The sequence below is a fragment of the Microtus pennsylvanicus genome, chromosome 4 (genome assembly GCF_037038515.1).
Source record: "Microtus pennsylvanicus isolate mMicPen1 chromosome 4, mMicPen1.hap1, whole genome shotgun sequence".
NCBI classification, from domain to species: domain Eukaryota; kingdom Metazoa; phylum Chordata; class Mammalia; order Rodentia; family Cricetidae; genus Microtus; species Microtus pennsylvanicus.
In genome coordinates, this window is record NC_134582.1 from 126,966,733 (window position 1) to 126,986,346 (window position 19,614).

At 48.6% G+C, this 19,614-nt stretch overlaps 1 protein-coding gene across 1 annotated transcript; it reads left to right on the forward strand.

Annotated features, from left to right (window-relative positions):
- The first annotated feature begins 2,454 nt into the window (after positions 1 to 2,454).
- On the forward strand, positions 2,455 to 19,098 carry Echdc3 (enoyl-CoA hydratase domain containing 3). Its single transcript, XM_075970409.1, has 5 exons — positions 2,455 to 2,726; positions 7,135 to 7,256; positions 9,253 to 9,350; positions 14,132 to 14,332; positions 18,305 to 19,098. Exons 1-5 carry the CDS (start codon positions 2,557 to 2,559, stop codon positions 18,614 to 18,616), a joined length of 903 nt encoding a protein of 300 aa, XP_075826524.1. The 5' UTR covers positions 2,455 to 2,556; the 3' UTR covers positions 18,617 to 19,098.
- The last annotated feature ends 516 nt before the right edge of the window (positions 19,099 to 19,614 follow it).

Below are 19,614 nucleotides of genomic sequence, written 5' to 3' on the forward strand. Positions count from 1 at the left end.
CACAGCCCAGGTTGGCCTTGAACTTGTGACCCTCCTTGTTAGCACTTTTATTACCTCAGCCTAATTTGGCTTGGCTGAAGGATATGGGTTGCTAACTCCGCCTGGCTATAACAAAACCTCAGATAACCACCTCAACATGACAAAAGGGTCCTACTGCTGATTGTTCAGGAGAGTTTGGTCATGTTGCTTTAGGCCTTTTAGCATCACAGAGGGAACAGCAAAGGGAGATAGATTGATGACCTAGTGACAGCAGGATCCCTTTCAAAAGCACATTGCCAACAACTTAACTTTCTCTACCTAGGCCCCATCTCTTAAAGGTTCTACCAGCTCCCAGTAGATCCAGGGGTTGGTGACCGAGCCTTTGAAACATAGGTCTGGGGAAGGGAGACATTTCTAATCAAACTTTAGCATAGATGATATCATTGATGAAGCTGCCAAGATGTCCTTGTTCGTACCTTGTTTTCAACACGTCGTTCTACATACGATTTCTAAGTCCTTCTTAGAAGATAGTCATAGCAGCATACCAGGCCACAAAGCAACTTTACGAGGTATTGAGGGCTCTCTGCCCAGATATTCTGTACCACTGGGTACACTTGTGACTTCTCTGAGATTACAAAGAAAAGGAGCCAGGCTGCCCCTGCCCTAGCTGAGGTATCTCACTATCTCCATCCTTCTCCAGGGGGCCTCGACTGGCTCTCTTTCCCAACTTCCCATAACAGGCACCCTCTTCTTCCTTTTCCTATAGGGTCTGCTTGCCCTATTCCCCTGCCCCAAATCTCAATTTGGCCTCAGGCTGGAAGCTTTGTTCTGAATCACCCAGCCCCTACCACAGACAATCCCCCCCTTGCACCTAAACCTTGGCACTCTGCCTGGCACTCTAGGGGCACACATCCTAGCGGGCGGTTCCTGTGGCTACCTACTGATGGATTGCTCACTCCACACCCCTAAGGTAAGGGGGGAGATCATTTCAAAACTCATACTGTTTGTCTGGTCCAATGAGGTAAGGCTAACCTATTATGTTTGCTTTGTATTCCTCTATCCCTAAGAGCCAAGCTTTAAAAACCCAGAAGCCAAAAATTGTAACCCTCTTAATTTCTGGATTCTGCTGAATCTTGGGTTTCTTCAAGGAAACAAAGAATAATCCAGCTTTCAGAATACAGCAAATGTCAGAGAGAGAGAGAGAGAGAGAGAGAGAGAGAGAGAGAGAGAGAGAGAAATAGTGGTAGAGGAATCTTAAATGATATTTCAAAACATCGTCTAATACATTAAGTGTTTTGTCCAGTAATGAAGCTAAGAGTGAGGGCTTCACTCAAGTTAAGCTATTGTGTTTCACTAATAGCCCCCGTGCGTCTTTTCCTAGGGAGACACAAACAAGACATCCACAGACCAAAGAAACAATTCTAACCTGGGCTAGCTTAGGGAACCAGTAAGTCTACTGGGGTTCCCTACAGAAGTAGGGGTGAGGGACTACTTGCAAGAGCACAGATAACTCAAAGGCAGCTGCATCGATTAAAATCCCTCACCAGCACAGGCTCACAGAAGGCTGCATCTCTGGGGCTCCTTGAATGTCTTGCAGGTAGATAGGCTTATAGAACAGCTTATTTCGTCCAACAGCTGTTACTACGTATAAAAAAATGTGGAGGGGGGCCTTGTGGATCTTATAAGTATCAGGAACTTCCTGACACTTGTAAATTTCGTTTACTTTCTGAGACTTAATAGATGCATTTTGTATACTGTTATCCTTGCAGAACCCGTGGAAAGGGTGTAGACGCTCACAAATAGACCTCCCCCTAGAAACAACACAATCCCAAGAGCTGAGGTTATTTCTTCTGTGTCTCCCACAAACACCCACATTTGCAAGAACTACTAGCATGCAAGAAGAGTAGTCTCCCTCTGCTTAAAGCCTTCCACGGCTGGATGTGTCTCTCATCTCACCACTGGGATCCTGAAAAGGAGTCCCGGCTTTCCCTGGATAAATGTGGAAAGCCCAAGTCATAAATATGGGTCTCCAGCATCTGCACGGGAAGAAAATGCAAAACATTCAAAATTCTAGTGGGCTAAATAGTCTTTGTGATCCAGGCTCACCCACAAGGAACTGAGAGTGTTTCCTGTGGGAGGCGTGAGTGTAGCCACGTGTACCACAGCTCCTACCACTCAGCACCTGCTGACACTCATTTCACAACATCCGGCACATTCCTGGGGTCAGTACAGAAAGGAACGAGCCAACCCAGTTCTCCCCTCCCTTAAACTCTTTCACAGCCCGACTAAACCAAACAAACCGCTGGGACTGGCCTGATTTCAGACCGTGACCTATTCAGGTAGGCAGGACCCGTGCCCCACCCCACCCCTGGTTGGGGGCGGGGCCCCAGGGGCGGGGCGAGGCTCCGGGGGCGGGGCTCCAGGGGGCGGGCCCCAGGGGGCGGGCTTCAGGAGAGGGACACAGAGCAGGACTTTGTGGGCGGGGCCTGGGGCGAGGCTCTGAGCTGTCGGATCCAAACTGGGAAAACCAGAGGCCTAGGCCGCTTGCACTGTCGACCTCGGGGCTTCTTCGCTGCAATGGCCCTGGTCGCCGGCCGACGGGCCTTTGGGGTGAAGGGGACCAGCTGGCTCTGGCGCAATCGGTGGGCCCCTCTCTCCGCCGGCTTCTGCAGCCCGGCGTCAGCAGTAACAGCGCGGCCTGAGTCGGAGCCACGGCCCACTAGCATGCGACAGCAGGACGGAATCAGGTCAGCCTGAGGACCCTGCCAGGGCTCTCTCCCTGGAGCTGGGCACCAGGACTCGGGATAAACAGGCCTCGCCGCCACTAACCCTGAGTTAGCAGCCACTGCTTCTCTTTCAGATTTCATCTCGGAAAGACGAAATGTTTGGTGGAGGACTCCTTGCATACCGCGATTACAGGTGTCCCTGCCCTGAGCACGCTAGTACGATGTACATGTGAGGGTTGTAAGTGAGACTGCCTGGTGGCCCCCTGAACCCTCAGGCCTACCGGGCACAGTCTCCCAGTCACTTCTGAGCATTTCTGCTGGTGTGGGCAGCCCAAGCACCCTACCCACTGTTTCCATGGCCTCCAAGAAAACCCATCACAAAAGAGATCCATGGTCCTTACAGACTTCAGCAGGTTCCAGGGTTAGCACAGGCTGAAGTGCGGGGTGGGGGCAGGTCATTAAGTAGGATAAAGGGCACAGCACCCTACTCTCTGCCCTTTTGTGCAATGAGCCTAAAGACCTTAGAAATAAGTCAGTGCCCAACCTGGACCATAGAGTAAGGAGGACCCTTTCAGGCCTGACCATTTATTTGCCTGGCCAGGATAAGGTTAGGAAAGGAAATGGGTGTCCATGCTCAAGAGTTACAGATGGAGCTGTTTGTTATCTTCTCCAAGTCCAGTAAACAGCCCTTCTCAATCCTAGAAGACCATGCCTAACTTTTTAATCCTCACCCAAACCCTTAGGTGCTCCCTCAAAAGGATAGAGAGCCAGTCTCTGGCCTTCAGCTTTTTCCACATCATCCCTTTGTCTATAACTCTCTACCTCTCCTGCCTTAAAGGGCTTAGCACACAGGTCTGTAGATGCTGGCATGAAGTGCCCATATCTGTCTGTCCCCTAACTCCCTACAGACAACTATGGGTGGCCACCACAGGGAGGCATTTTGAGTGCTCAGTTAACTAAAGTGTATTTTAAAAAGGGTGATTCTATTCCCTGTGAACTCCTTGCTCATCAACAGAGATAGGAACACTCCCAGAGAAAGCCAGGGGATGGCCCTGAACTGTAGGCCCCACACAGGGGCCTTTCTTTCCAATTTTAAGGAACAGCTGTGCTACTGAAAATATATAATCTGGGTGTGGTATCATAGGCTTGTAATCCTACCATTGTGAAGGCTGAAGCAGGATGATCCTGAATTCAAAGCCCACCAGGACTGCACAGCAAGTTCAAGGCCAGCCTGGACTATATAGGAAGACCAGTCACCTCCCCCCAACCCCAAAAAAACAAAGTCTGGTCAAATCTGATAAAAAAAAAATTCCGGCAAAAGATAGGAGACTGAGCCATTCAAAATTAAACATGAATCAAGAATTGGAAGGGGGAGATGAGACCAACTGGCCATAAATCATAGGAATCATGTGTTAAGAGCCCCCAGTCAAGCATTAGAGCAGTACTAAGCTGGTATGGGAGGTCCTTCTGTCTATGTGTTGGTTAATGAAGAAAGAAACTGCCTTGTCCTGTTGATAGGGCAGAACTGAGGTAGGCAGGGGAAACTGGACTGAATGCTGGGAGAAGGAAGGTGGAGAGAGAGATGCATGCTTCACAGCTGCTTTTATAGTATCAGAGAGCTCGCCCAAGTGGGCTGGTGTCTTGTAAGGCTGTTGGCTGAAGGAGCAGAATGTGCTCCCACAGCACGATGCTAAGCACTAAGTTTGTGCAACTCAGTCACCTCAAGGGTCCCCTTTCAAAGCTGTGCCTCAGAGCAGCCGTACCATGAGGGCCAGCTACGAAATGAGTGTTGTGTCAGACTCTCTGCGCCGTTTCTAATCACACAGTGACACCCCGCATGACAGACAGGAGTCAAGAGCTGAGATGGCTGTCAGGAGGCAGAGGAGCCAGGCACCTGGAAGGGATCCCCTCTGCCTCCTGAGTTGTTGCCACTCATACACCACCATGGTAGAGTGGGCCTGTGGGACCACTCCAGTCCGCTACATTCGGTAGAGTTAGCCATGAAAAACTAACTTGATGATATTAGATAGCTCATTGGAGCATTTAAAGGGACAGATCTTACCTGCACACATGTCACCTTGCGAGAAACCTCATCAGAAAGACATTTCTCCTTGGCGGTGGCGGCGGAGGAGGGGTGTTGCTGAAGCTCTCGGCTTAAGGCATTCCACACTTGGAACTGAAATAGCCACTGGGAGAGCTGAAACTAATGAGGGGTTGAGGAGGTTTCGTGTCCTGTTGAAATAAGGGAGCGCAGCATAGCAATGTAAAATGACCTTCAGGCTCTAGCTCAAGAGACTGAGCAGTAGCTCAGAGAGGCCTGAGTTGGGAGAGAAAAAGGCCCAGTGTGCATCTCGGTGGAGCAGTCCAGTGAGCATCACAGCAAACATACAGATACGGGGCTTTGGAGAGAGGCTGGAACCAGGGCCAATGTCAGCATAGAGGGGGCAGCCGATGTTATGGCCACCAGCGAAGTCGCCTGGGCAGCATGCTCGGAACAAAGAGAGGACATAGGATGGAACGGAGTGTCTCCTGCCAGAGTCCAGGAGCCCCCGTAAAAGAAGGCAAGAAGGACTAGAGAAGAAAGAATTGCTCCCCAGAGAAGATGTTTCCAAAGGGGGGGGGCAGTGGTATGGGTGGCCCACGCATCTGGTCCTGACAGTCAGGAGATGACCGCAGAGAAGGGTGTCAATGGGCTGGTGGGAAAAGACGTCTGGTGTGGCTTAAAATGAGAACTGTCTGACAATGTGTCTGGAAGGATGAAGGGGATGCACATGAAACGTACCACCAAGCAGCAAGGTTCCATCTGGGCTGGAATCTTTTTGTGCAGTTTTGCCCAAGGCCTTAGAATTTACTTTCAGCTGATGTAAATGCCAGGGTAGCAGCTTTTGTGTATGTGCGTGTACTCTCGTGTCCATGTGTGTGCAGTTGCATGTGTACGGAGAAGCCAGAAGACCAACTTGAGCATCATGCTGCCTCCCATACTGCCCACCTTTTCTTTCAGAACGGGTTTCCAAAGTCTGTCTCCACCTCCCCAACATTAGGATGCAAAGTCCAGGTCACAACACCCCATCATCAGAAAGAAAGAAAAAAAGTGACTGTTGTCTAGGACAGTGATCTGTAAGTTTTTCCTTAAATAAATAATCCTTTTATTGTTCATTAAAAAAAAAAAGATAGCTCTAGAAATGGAACTCGGGTTCTCACGCTTGCAAAGCAAGAACTGAGCCATCTCCCAGCCTTGACAGCGTTTTTATGTTTGCCACCATGAGCACAGTCACAAGTCTACCGAAAGGTTACAAGCTGTTTCCACGGCTTGCACAGAGAAAGGTGTCTATTGTAGCAGCCGATCAGCTGCATGTCATTCCTATACTTAGGAGAGAGGATGTTTATGAGAAACAAAACAACAATCCCACAGCTACCTGGGAGCTGCAGCAAAATTGAAGTGATATCCCAAAAGGAATGATTATTCTTAATGTGCTGAGATCAATTCAGTTGCCAAAGTTGTTTTTTTAAAAAAGTTCTCCTTACATGTTATTTTTGGAGCATCCGATTGACCGTGTACCAATAAAACACCATATTCAGAAAAGAATGAAGAAGGCTTAGAGCATGTGTGGGCAGAGGCTGATGGGAAATAAAACTCTTGTAATGAGAATCTGGTTTGGTTCTCTGCCCATTTCTTAGGACAGCAAAAATAAGACATTTCTACGTAAGGCAGGGAGATGACAATACAGGTTGTTTCATTCTGAATGTGGGTGAGTTTAAAATAGCAAAAAGGGCCTCTGGGTGCCGGCTCTTCGCAAGATGCTTTGTCTGTTGTATGGGTCTGTCTGTCTGCTCTGTGTAGCATCTGTTCTCAGACTGCACGAGTTGTCCTGCAGACTTACCCCACTGGAAACCCTTACAAATGCCGCTGTACGTGCACACTGGCAGCCAGGCTCCCCTGCCTTATCTCGGGGATGGGTGGGAGGAAACGGGAGGGGGGGACTTTCGTCCTTGGCTCCTTTCCTAACCTCCTGCTAAAGAGGAAGCAAGTTGCAGGCGGAGCCTGTTCATTGGATTCGCCTAGCCCCGTCACCTGAATCTCACATCCTCTGTGGGCAGAGATGATTTGGGGACTGTTGTGACTCACCCTTGCTGTGGAGGTGGCAGTCATGTTTCTGGAGGTCCATGTGGGGAGAGGGAAAAAAGAGAGAGCAAAAACAAATCAAGGGAGCGGAGAGAAAAGGGTAGCCTACCTTCCGGGTCATCTTTTTCCCTTGTTTTGACTCAGCTGTCACTCCAGAGGGCTGACAGGCCCTCTAAATTGGCACTAAGCCCTGACGGTTCTCTATTCTTGGGTTTAAAAATTGCTCCTAAATTAGAAAGGAATTGCAGGGGTCCTCGCTTGTTTTGACTGGTTCATGACCCCAGGAATATCACATGCTTTTCACAGGAACATTGTCTTAAGCAATCCCAAGAAGAGGAATGCGCTGTCGCTGGCAATGCTGAAATCTCTCCGAAGTGACATTCTTCACGAAGCCGAGAGCAAAGACCTGAAAGTCATTATAATTGCAGGTATTTCTCTGACGCCTGTCATCAGTGGACCGCGGTGCCCGCATGAGGTTTCTCAAAACGTACTGGTGAGCTGGGACTCCCTCTCCTCGCCTCACTGGAGAATGGCTCTGACCCCCTTTGAAGAAGTGAAAACTTCTGTGATACTCTGGGCTTGGTCCTCGTTAGCTGTGGGGACTGTAGCAAAGGCCTTTGCTCAGTGAAATCATGACTTCTCCTTGTCAAAATCTGACAGTCTGGCAGCTGAGGAGATGGCTCAGCTGGTAAGCCCTTAGCCTCACAAGCGCCATGCCCACATAAAAAGCTGAGTTTGGTATTGCAAGCCTATAATCCCAGACATGGGGCTGGGGGGGGGCAGTGCAAGACAAAGGCAGGTGACACCCTAGGGCTCGCTAACCATAGTTTAGCCTACTTCGTGAAGAAGGTCCAGGCCAATGAGAGAACCTATCTCAAAGGGAAAATGGGAGGTACCTGAGCAATGGCACCTGAGGCTGTGCTCTGACTCCACATGAATATGCACATATGTGCCCCTCCACACATGAACACATATGCACACAAGATCAAAGAATCAGGGTCGAAAAGCAGCTCAGTCAGTGATAGAGCACTTGCTAGCACGCGCAATCCTCAGAACCACACAAAAATATTAAAACATAATTTTAAATTAAAAAGCTCAGTTTGTTTATGGACCTTATAAGATGGCTTTAATCACTAATCCCTTCCATAAATCATGGCAGCTAGCAGGTGGGCTGTCGGGACAGCCAGTTAGTTTTTCTCTTCTGTTTGCTGAATCTTGTTCATGCCTATATCTGTAGTGTCGTCTTTAATGGTGCCAGAAAGTACGCCATGTTTTGTCCATTTCTTCCATTCCTTTTGCCAGTAGGATTTATTTTTTAACATGCGTGGTTGCTTTGCCTGTGTGTGTGTCTGTGTACCTCTTGCATGCCTGGGGCCTGCAGAGGCCAGAAGAGGGCGCCAGAGTCCCCAAAACGGGCCTGACAAATGGTTGTGAGCCGCCATGTGGGTGCTGAGATTCAAACCCAGGTCCTGTGGAAGAGGAGACAGAGATCTCAATTGCTGAGCCATTTTGCTAGCCCCTCTCTCTACTAGAAATTCGGAGGGGTGGCCAACCACGTTAAAGCAATTACTGCTCCCGCAGAAGGCCCGAGTTTGGTTCCCAGCACTCATGTTGTGTGGCTCACAACCACCCCATAGCGCCAAGTCCTGGAGATCCAATACCTCTGACTCCAAAGGCACCTGTGCTCACATGCACATACCCACACAGACACATACACATAATTAAAAGTGAATAAAATCACCACTTCGTACATACTGCAACGGCATGATAAAAATCACACCGGCGCCTTTGCGTACCCCCAGAAAAATACAACACATCCTGTTTGCTGAAGCTTTGTTTGTTTCAGCATCCCTGTATCCTGAGATACTCCGAGCGACCTTCTTAGCAATGAACAAATAGGAATCTTCAGTTGTTTCATACGATGAAGGGAAAAGAAGTTGGAATTACTCACTTGCAGCAGGCACATGCGGCGTAAGCTGGACACAGCAAAAAGGCTGCTAATGTCTGAGCGACACCACTTTCTCGCTTGTGAAAACAGGATAACATTGCCTGTCACACGGGAAATGGGAGGAAATGTTCTCAGCTTATCAGCGGAGCGACATTTTGTTGTTAGGGATAATGACGGGAGCCACAGCCTCAGCTCCTTTCTGTAAAATCAAGAGCTAGAGCCAGGTGGCTCCCATGTTTCTCTTCACACTCTGACCTACCTGGGATGATGGGGGCATTGCTGAAAGCGTGACAGAGTCCAAAGGACCCGCACAAGTCGATACACTTAGGCAGACTGAGCGCAAAAATAAAGTCATCAGACCAGACAGAGCTTCATAAAAATCGCTGATCCCGGAGTCTCCTCGTGCCGTTGCGTTTGCCATTTTGCCACCTCTGATTGTTGACTTTTTTTCTTTTCTCAATTGGAAACGCTCACAGCTGAGGGCCCCGTGTTTTCCTCTGGGCATGATTTGAAGGAGCTGACAGGTGCGCGAGGCCGTGATTACCACACTGAAGTGTTTCAGACCTGCTCTGAGGTAAGCAAAGAGCCAGCCGGCATCGCAAGCACAGGAACCACCGTCGTGTTAAACACTGAAGCAGTCTTCTAGTTTCAGATGAGAGTAATCATGGGGCTGCTCTAGGGAACGGCCATCAAAAGCTCTGTAGTTATTGGTGAGTTCTTCATCCAAGCAATTGTTTGGTTTCTACCAGCAGTTACCGACCATGGGTCGTGAACCCTTTGAGAGTCAAATGATTCTTTCACAGATATCACAGATATCCTGCATATCAAGCATTTACATTACGATTCATAACTTGCAAAAATACAATTATGAAGTAGAAACAGAAATTATTTTTTGATTGGTGTCACCACAACATGAGGAACTGTATTGAAGAGTCACAGCACGAGGAAGGTTGAGAGCCACTGGTTTAGACTTTTAAGAAGTGACCGTAGGGGCCAGAGAGATGGCTCAGTGGTGAGAGCATTTGCTGTGTGATCACGAGAGCCTGCATTTGGATTCCCAGCATCCATGTGAAAAACTGGTCGTGGCCGCACACATCTGCCAACAGAGGAGACTCCTCAGGGTTTGCTGCTGCCAGAGTAGCCAAAGACCAGTGAGCTGGGGGTTCAGTGAGAGGCTCTGTCTTGAGGGAGTGGATAGACCGATAGAGCAGGACGCCAGCCTCCTCCAGCCCCTGCATGTGTGTGCAAGGGTGTGTGTGTGTGCACGCACACCTTCCTGAATTGCTTGTGTTTTGAGATTGGTCTCTCAATGAAGCTAAAGCTCAAGGGTTAGGCTAGTCTGGCTGGGCAGTGAGCATCCGGCATCCTCTGGTCTCCACCTCCCCAGCGCTGGGATTGCAGGGCATTTAGGTGCATTGCGCAGGACTTAGTCCTGGCTGACCCATCTCCCCTGCCTCTCAGGTACATTCTTGAGCACAGGTTGTTTCCTTTGCCATTCAAAAAGCCCGTAAGCAGATCAGATCATCATTTTCTCATTTCATAGGAAGATGAAAGGAAAAGGAATTCTTTTTCAGTTTTATGGAGGAGCAGAGACAAAGTAGAACTTGGACGCAGGATGCTGATTGTTTTAGAAACAGGGCCTCAAGTAGCTCAAGCTGGCCTTGAAGTTGCTGTACCGCCAAGTCTAGTGTGACCTCCTGATCTTCCTGCCTGTACCACCCAGGCACTGGGATTATAAGTGTGCATCACTTACCTGACAGAACAAGAAGATTTGCATCTTTTGTTTCCTACATTAGCAATGTTTGCACAGTATGCTATTAGGTTTGCCAGTGTTTGATGCTTTCAAAATCGTTTTCCAAGCCAGGCGATGGTGGCGCACGCCTTTAATCCAAGCACTCGGGAGGCAGAGGCAGGCGGATCTCTGTGAGTTCGAGACCAGTCTGGTCTACAGAGCTAGTTCCAGGACAGGCTCCAAAGCCACAGAGAAACCCTGTCTCGAAGAAAAAAAAAACAAAAAAAAATCAAAATCGTTTTCCACTAGGGATGGAATTCAGTAGTAGAGCATCTACCTAGCATGTAGAAGACCCTGAGTTCAATCCACCACACTGAAAAAAAAATCATTTTCTACAAATTCCCAGTATATTTGGCTAAAATAGAAAAATATCTAAAGAAACTAGTATCTCCCTTTTAACTTCCCGAGAGCACCTGCTTTTTATCAGTCTGCTGCAGTATCTGGATGGACAGAGACCTGAACAGGTTAGCAGAGGACTGTGTGGCACTCGGGGTTCTTCAGGAGGTAAAGGCCTGGTTTCTTGGAAGCTTCTAACCCGTTCATGCCTCCAGTTCATCAGAAAAGATTCAGTGAATAAATAGGACTTCGTCCTAAACATCAAACAAGAATGAAAGGATACTGGTTCCTTTGAATATTTCTCTTTATTATTTTTAATATGTATATGTGTGTGGAGGGGGCATGTGCCCACAGAAACCAGAGGCTTTGGATCCCCTGGAAGTGGAGTTATGGGTAGTGTGAGCCAGTATTATTGCTGGGAACCGAACGCGGGAAGAGCAGCTCAAGCCTTTAGAGGCTGTGCCGGCGCTCTTGCCCTGAGCGCTCTCCCTTGGCACCAATTCTGTGAAACTCAGACCGTCGCTTCCTCGTGTGACAGAGCAGACTAGAGCGTAACCAGCGAAGGTCCGTGCACAGGTAGGTGGGTTAAGAGGCAGAGAGAGATCTGCCTCTGCTTAGCCTCTCCAAGCTGGAGTGCATTTGTTACACTACAAGTTCTGCGGACAGCCAGTGTTTACCAACCGGGAGGAGGACAACCAACAAGAATGTGAAGAATTAATTGCGGACCAGCCTCAGTGACTTCCTGGGCACTGACGTGGTGGCCTGGAGGATCCTTTCTTGTCTTTCTTCTTCCAACACTTTGACAATTGAAGAGTCTTCCTTTCTCCCAACTCCTCACCAATAAAACGGGAGTGGATTGTTTTAGAGAATAATGTGGGGAGAAAAAAAGCAAACCATTTGGTCCCTCAGTTATGCTTCCCTTGAGGCTAGGGCAGAGCGCAGTGGACGCCCCTTCTGGAGTAGGTGGAACTCAAAACCGTACTTAGCTCAGGAAGATTGGAAAGATGGTGTCAGTTCTTGACTCCCGTGGGTTTGATTATCCTGACTTTTTTTTTTAATCTAAGTTCCCTTTGTCTTTTATGAACTGCCCTCTGATTTGATTTAAAATATTTTGATTGATGAAAATAAGTATGTATTATAGAAGATTTTTTAAATTTAAAAAACAAAAGATACTCTTACCATATTATAACCACCAACCCAGAGAAGAGTGTTGTCTTTTGCCATATTCACTTTTAGTGATTTTTTTCCTAAGTACATAATTGTTTGAATGCTCTTATATAGATATGATTATAGTGTGCAGTTGTGTATGTTACATGATTATAACTGGATGGTTAGTAAGCCATGTAGTGTTTTATGACACACTCCAGGTTTGCTAATGTATGTAACCGTCGTGTTGTTTTAGGTTAGAGCTGATATTACACCATAGTTAGTTCTGTGAAAACTGAAGGGCCATGTGGTCTGTTCAGAGCTCTCAGGTAGTGGGGGACAGACTGCATTGCATCCTAGCGGGCTTGCTCCATATCGCTACGCAAGCCCTAAACCACACAGATGTTCTGTTTTCCTCCTTAGAAACAAACTGCTGCATTTCCAAGCTGGCTCATTGTTCGCAGCCACTGTGCGCATCAGCTTCACATCATCATAAAGAAACTGAGGCAAAGAATTTTTATCTTTAAAATTGAGTTCTGAGATTCAAATTTAAGATTTGGCAGCTTGGGGCAGGGCATGGTGGTGCATGCTTTTATTCCCAGCACTCAGGAAGCAGAGACAGGTGGAGCTCTGTGAATTTGAGGCCAGCCTGGTCTACCGAGTGAGTTCCAGAACAGCCAAGACCACACAGAGAAACCCCTGCAGCACAGTGTTCACGTCACTGAGTGATGCATTGCACTTCAGCATCCGCTGCACCTTCGCACCCCTTGGAGCCACGCCTCCTCACGCTCAACGCTGTCCTGTAATGTTAGGCTGGGTGGTCACTTAGATGGTAGGAATTATCAGTCCTGTCATAATCTCGATGCCATCCTCAGGAACTCTAGCCCCCATTTTGAGAGAGCATCTCTCCTGGGCCTGGAGCTCCCCATAAGGGTAGACCATCTGGTCAGTGATGGCCAGGGATCCTCCTGTCTCTGCCTTCCTGGTGCTGATGTTATACAGATGGGCTCTCATGCCAGGCTCTGTGTGTGTGTGTGTGTGTGTGTTACAGGGGATTGAACCAGGACCTTACTCTTGTGAGGCAAACACTTACTCTGACATCACAACCTTCTCGGACCACCCTCATATACAGTTTGAACTTGACCAGAAACATCGTTGTGTCGTGCCTGACTATATAGCTGGTTATTTAGGGTGGGGAAGATGACAAACACCAAATGCTTATGAATATAAAAGACAAGTTTCGCAGGCAAAACTCTTCAAATCTGTGAAGGTCGTTTTTCTTTCAGCTACTGCCTTGGGGAAAAGCCCAGATGTCGTTCCTATCTTCCCCTCCCAACTTGCCAAGGTTCAAAGAGCAATAATTTAGAAATCGAAGTTGCCATGACAACACAATCTGTTTAGAGTGTCATGAAAAAATAAGCTTCAAATATGTTAGAGCTCTGACCGTTTATGTGGCGGGGGTCACACGAACATGACTTTGTCTCTCCTCTCTGAGCCAAGGGCTCTGTCTCAGGAATTTTGCTTATTTTTATGACAGTAGGGTGCCCCCTCCCCCACTTTGATGGCATTGAGAGAGGACGCTGTGCAGCAGGGTAATTTGAGAAGTAATTACTAAGGAAATTGCCTTCAAGTCCCCTTCCCCCTTAATTCTCCAAGCAGACACCAAATGCCAATTTCAGACTTTTAACACCAGGGCTGCCCAGAGGTGCAGAGAGCTGACAGTTGGTGGAGGGGTTTGCTTGCTCCTCAGAAACAAAACCCCACAGTTCTCTGTTGGGGTGCTGGGGAGGCAGGAGGCACAAGGAGATGGTGGGCCACCACGCCTTAGGTCAATGACCCCTTACCCATTCAGCTTCATGTCCTTGTGACTTTTTCTCCAAAAAAAAAAAAAAAAAAAAAAAAAAAACACCAAACTCTCCAAGTCTATTTCATCATGGAGACACAGTACAAGCTGAGGATTCGTGCTTTTCCGGAGACTCCCGTGAACTAGTGCACGAGAAACACGCTCCGTGGAGTCAGTCATGTAACGCGGCAGGAACACAGCTCTTCATGGAAATGAAATGGGTGTGTTTGTCCTACAGGTCATGATGCTGATTCGGAACCACCCGGTCCCCATCATTGCCATGGTCAATGGCTTGGCCACAGCCGCCGGCTGCCAGCTTGTTGCCAGCTGTGACATTGCTGTGGCAAGTGACAAGTCCTCTTTTGCCACTCCTGGGGTGAATGTCGGACTTTTCTGCTCCACCCCCGCAGTTGCCCTGGGGAGAGCCGTGCCCAGAAAGGTAACTGAACTGCCTCTCTGTACTCACAGTTTGCAGAGTTAGCTTAGGAAAAGTACCCCTGAGGGGTTGGGGAGATGCTTGCCACACAAGCGTGAAGACCTAAATTCAATCCCCAGATTCCACGTAAAAAAGCTAGGTGTAGTGGTGTTCAGTTGTAATCCTGGTGCTGGGAAGGCAGACACCGGCAGATCCCTGGAGCTTGCTGGCTAGCCAGCCTAGGCTACTAGGTGAGCTCCAGGCCAGGGAGACCTTGTCTCCTCTACACAAACAAACAGATACATTGTACTTGAGAAACACCACCAGAAGTTAGCCTTGTTGGCTTTTACACACACACACACACACACACACAGTGTTTTCTATGTTCTATATCGGACATTCTGCCCGAAGGTCTCTAGTGTTCCTTCTGAGCCACGGAGAGAAGAGCTCGCTGCCTGCTCCTCTGTAGCATCAAACACCAGGTATCAACCTGTGAATTTGCCACATTTCAATCTTACAAGCCCCTCAGTATGACTGTTAGGTTTTTCATCTTCAGGAAAGCACAACCTTTGTGAAATCGTATTGAAATGCAACTGAAGCAGTTTTGTTACCCTAAGTGGCTGCCCAGGAGTCGCAGCAAACAGCGTGCTGACCCAGCACCAGTGTCCAGGGGCCGAGGCTGACACTCTGGCTAATGACTTCTTGACAACCTTTTTTAGTCCAGGAAGGATGTAAAGTTGCTGGTTTACAGTGTGGGGTTTACAGTGGTTAGACGAGGACTGTCCTGTTCACACTCTGTGACTCCGCCCAGGGGAGTGTGTGTCAGAGCTGTCTTGTCCCTACAAATGACAGTCAAGTCCATTCCCCTTTGAAGCTTTCTTCCAGCCTCACAGAATAGCATTTAGCAAGCATCCCCAAAGAGGAGAACAAGGCGTCTGTTCTAGGAAAAAGGCATCCTCTCCTCAGTAGGGAACCTGGAGAAGGAGGGGCAGAATCATGTCTGCAGCGAGTGAGGAAGCGAGCTGCTCCCTAGAACGGGCTTTCTGTTTCAGAAACAGCAATGAAAATTAACAGTGGCTCAGCTGCCTGAGGCACAAAAGAAATGAGACCCGAAGGGATCTCGCAGTCGAGCTAAGACATCCCAGGGAGGGTTGCGTCCTCCACATCTCTTCTGGTTACTTTACAGAAACGTGTGCCTGTAGGGAGATTCTGTGGTTACCAACAGCCCCTACATGCTGCAAGAGGCAATGGCTGGCTCGAGTGTCGTCCGAAAGGGGGGTGTTTTTATTATTCTAGATAGATTTGTCTTAAGTGTATCCATGTTTATTTAGTGGATATTTCGTAGGTCATTGCTTTGTTCCCAGACATTTAATCAAAATAGTTTACAAATCTCTTGTCAGACTCACAGACTGTCTTGTAACTGCAGGAAAAACCAGGAAGCCTTTCATAGCAAGAAGTTGCTGTGCTGGTTTATTTTCTTCCAACATGTGACTTCCGGAAGGTTCCATGGTCGAGGCATTTGAAGCCTTTAAATCAGTCCTGTTATTAGGAAAGCCTTCTAAATCAGGGCTTATCAAAATTCCTAGAAACTTCACACTGTATCATGCTTATCAAACTTTACATTTGATTTTTAAAACAGGAAAAATGCAGCCAAAATATCCCTTAAGTTCCCTGGAAGCCTAATTCTCGGAACAACATTGCACAATAATCAGAGTGATGGATGAGGGGGCAGGGATGTTGTGAGAACCAGGATTGCTTTTTCCATCCCAAAGATATTTTTATCAGGATAATCTGGCCTGGGGCTGGGGAGAAGGCACAGTCAGCAAAGTGCCCGCTGTTCAAGAGCGAGGACCTGAGTTAGATCCCAGAACCCACAGATCAAAGCCAGGCCTGGTGGTTTGCACTTGGAACCCCAGAGCTGGGGAGGCAGACATAGGAGGAGCCCTGGGACTCACTGGCCGGCCAGTGGAAGCAACCAGCAACTTCTCTCCACTGAGGGCTCTGTCTCAAAAAACAAGAGCAACTCCCAAAAAACAACATCCAAGGTTGACTTCTGACCTCTGAAGCCACATGCACACATGCATCCACTCAAATGAACACACACACACACACACGTGCATGCAGAGTCATGCCCTACTCAGATCTCTGGTCTCTCTTCATGTTCGGACCCCAGAAGAAGACTGAACAACACACTATGCTTATGCCCATGCCTGTCCTGGTAGTAGGTGGGTGACTGTCCCTGTGTTTATCCACACAGAAACTGGCAAAGCTCTTGCAAACTGCCCTGTATAGAAAGTCTCTGCCCTGTCCACAGAGGTTAGCACAGCATGTGTTGGACTCTAGTTCCCTCTGCTGGACACTTTAGGAAACTGCTCCACTGTGTTGGAAAGTGAAGTCTGTCTGCTGGGCAAAAAAGCCATAGAGTCGAGCCTACTGTGCCAGGACATGAATTATTCACCTTATTTTTAAAGTCTTTCTCCTTTTGCCTGAATTAAATAATGCATGTTCATTGTGCCATATAAATGCCCTGCTGGTTCCAGCTGCTCCCTTCCCCAGCCAGAGCTGGCCATACACTCAGAGCCAGTGCCTCAGGCGGTGGGTATCCCAGGAGAGGTGGAGAAAATAGGAGTCCTTTTCCCAGCACCAGCCCCTTCACCACAGTAGAAACCCCTGCTGCCGTGCAGCTACCCACCCGACGGTGTGCTTGCACACCCTGGCTTTCCGCCAGTCTAACTCAGGGTGGGATTTAGACGCTGGAAAGAGTTAGATCCTCACTCAGACCAGAGCCCCAGAGACTCCTGACACACAGTTGACAGTGACTCGTATGCCCAACATAATTTAAGAAACGCAATTAAAAGCACCTACGAATCTTAGTGACTTTTCTCAGGTTCCCGGTGAGATGAGGCCGGTAATCCAGTGTGTCACCTGTGCCCGCCGTCCCCAGCTCACTTTCTCTTCCTCACGGCAGCTCCGCAGCCTGCCATCCATAGTCTGGGAGACAGATACCATTGTTATAGCCGGAATGTGGTGTCCCCCGAGTTCAGATGTTGACATCACCAATGTGACAGTCGCAGAGTGAGGCCTGGGGAAGTGACCATTAGGTCAAGGGTCGGGCTCTCACATTGGGATTGGTGCCCATAGAAAAGGAGTGCGGGTTGCTGGCTCACCCGTTTCCTTCCCATGTAAGGACACAGTGACATTGCCGTCTCTGAACCTGGAAGCGGGTTTTCTCTGGACACTAATTCTGCTGTTGCCCTAAACTTGGGCTTTCCAACCTCAGAGTGTGAGGCATTTCTGTTCCTTCTAAGCTACACGGTTTATGCACTTTGTTCTAGCAGTCAGTCTGGACAGACATGGGGCCCACCCAAAAGATAAGCAGGGAACCCCAGAATGCCACAGCACATGGTCTTCTCATGCACATGACCATTCTGATCTATACAGGTGCAGGGACACCTGGAAGCTACTCATGCTAGACTCTCTATCTGGTCCTTGAGGGTATTTAAGTCCCTTCATGTCTCTGGGGTCCTGATGAGGAAAAGGGACCCATGGGCATGTGTCCTTGTGGGAAGTGGCTCCTGTACTGGTTTGCAAGAGGTTCTGGGCTTGTTCCATTCACAGTGGGGCTCAACAGATAGGCTGTCTTTCTTCATGGGGCCTTTAAAGGGGTGGATGGAAGGGATCTCCCGGGTTGCCAGGGCCTCCCGATCAAATCTGTGGAGCAACAAGAGGACACAGAGGGAGACTCCACCCATTCCAGGCTACTTTCATTTTCCTGGCTCTTGGATCAATCTGATCTTCTCCCTGGCGGGGAGTTAGGGGTGTTGACAACATCAAGGGGTGGTAGATGACATGTCATTTGGGGAGGCAGATATCTGGCCTGAGGCGTGTAGGTAAATCCAGAGAATGACTGTCTCAGTACAGGGAAACAGGGCTAGGGGCTGAGGAAGCCGTGGGATAGGAACAGTGCTTTATTGACCTCTCTTGCCCTTCTCGCAGGTGGCCCTGGAGATGCTCTTCACTGGGGAGCCCATTTCTGCTCAGGAGGCAGTACGCCATGGCCTCATCAGCAAAGTGGTGCCCGAGGGGCAGCTGGAGGAAGAGACCATGAGAATAGCGAAGAAGATCGCCTCTTTGAGTCGCTCCGTGGTGGCGCTGGGCAAGGCCACCTTTTACAAACAGCTGTCCCAAGACCTTAGAACAGCGTACTACCTCACCTCTCAGGCCATGGTGGACAACCTGGCCCTGCAGGATGGGCAGGAGGGAATTGAGGCCTTTATCCAGAAGAGAAAGCCCATCTGGTCACACTGAGTCAGCATGAGCAAGGCTGGGCCAACAGCCAGTCCTAGGAAGTCACCCAGCCCTCGACTTCTCAACCCACTCTTGGCTGTAAGAGAGGACAGCCAGCCTTTCTAACTCTGATATTGGTTTCCCAGTGTGTGGTCTATATTAAAATTCACGATTCCGTGGGATGTGGATACAGGGGAGTAAATGGAGTTCTAGGTCAGTGGGCCAGGTTAGTGAGCTGGGAGTGCTGGCTGTGACAGGAAGCCTGCAGCTCCCGGAGTGGCGTGCTACCTGCACACAGGTGACCGTCCAGAGAGGCCTGCCACCCCACTCTTCTGTAGCTCCCTTAAGGCAGAGTTCATTCTGGTCTCTTCATGACAAGCTGAGCATTTCAAATCTCCATGAGATCATCTCCACAATGAAAATATTCTTGATCCTATCAGGAAATAATCATGCCTATGGCTTTGGAATAATCATATGTGATCTGAATAAATTAAGTATTTATAGAGCTGGGTCATTCATTTCTAACCTACTCCAAGCTAAGAAAAGAGAAAAGTGAACATTCTCTCTGTCCACTCTGATGGGCATGTAGCAAGAGCCACGTGTCTTCTTGAGAACATCCTCGCCCTCCGGTAACTGCTAATCCAGAGAGGACACAGAGCAGCTCCTACCCAGTGAGTCGCTGCATCCCCAGTTCTGAGTGATGCTCCGTTTCTGGTAAAAACCGAAGACTGACACCTGTCACTGAGTTCTCTGGTTGAACTAATGTTTTGACCTAGTCGTATTTTTTGGCTTCTGATCTAATGCAGCCTAAGAAGTGTTCAAAATTTCTTTATCTGTAAACTTGATCATAAATCAGTGTCTGTCTTTCTGTCTGTCTGTCCTCCCCTGCCCGCCTTCCTTCTTACCAGTGTTAGGGATTGAACTCAGAGCCTCGTGTGCACCAGGCAAGTGCTCTGCCACTGAGCTACACCCTCAGTTTTTGTCCCAAAGAGTAGAAAAGAACAAAGCACAATGGCACA

Coding starts and splice junctions, on each gene's coding strand:
- Echdc3 (XM_075970409.1), top strand. CDS start 2,557: ATGGCCCTGGTCGCCGGCCGACGGGCCTTTGGGGTGAAGGGGACCAGC. Junction 7,257..9,252: donor GAAAGTCATTATAATTGCAG/GTATTTCTCTGA, acceptor AAACGCTCACAG/CTGAGGGCCCCGTGTTTTCC. Junction 9,351..14,131: donor TGTTTCAGACCTGCTCTGAG/GTAAGCAAAGAG, acceptor TTTGTCCTACAG/GTCATGATGCTGATTCGGAA.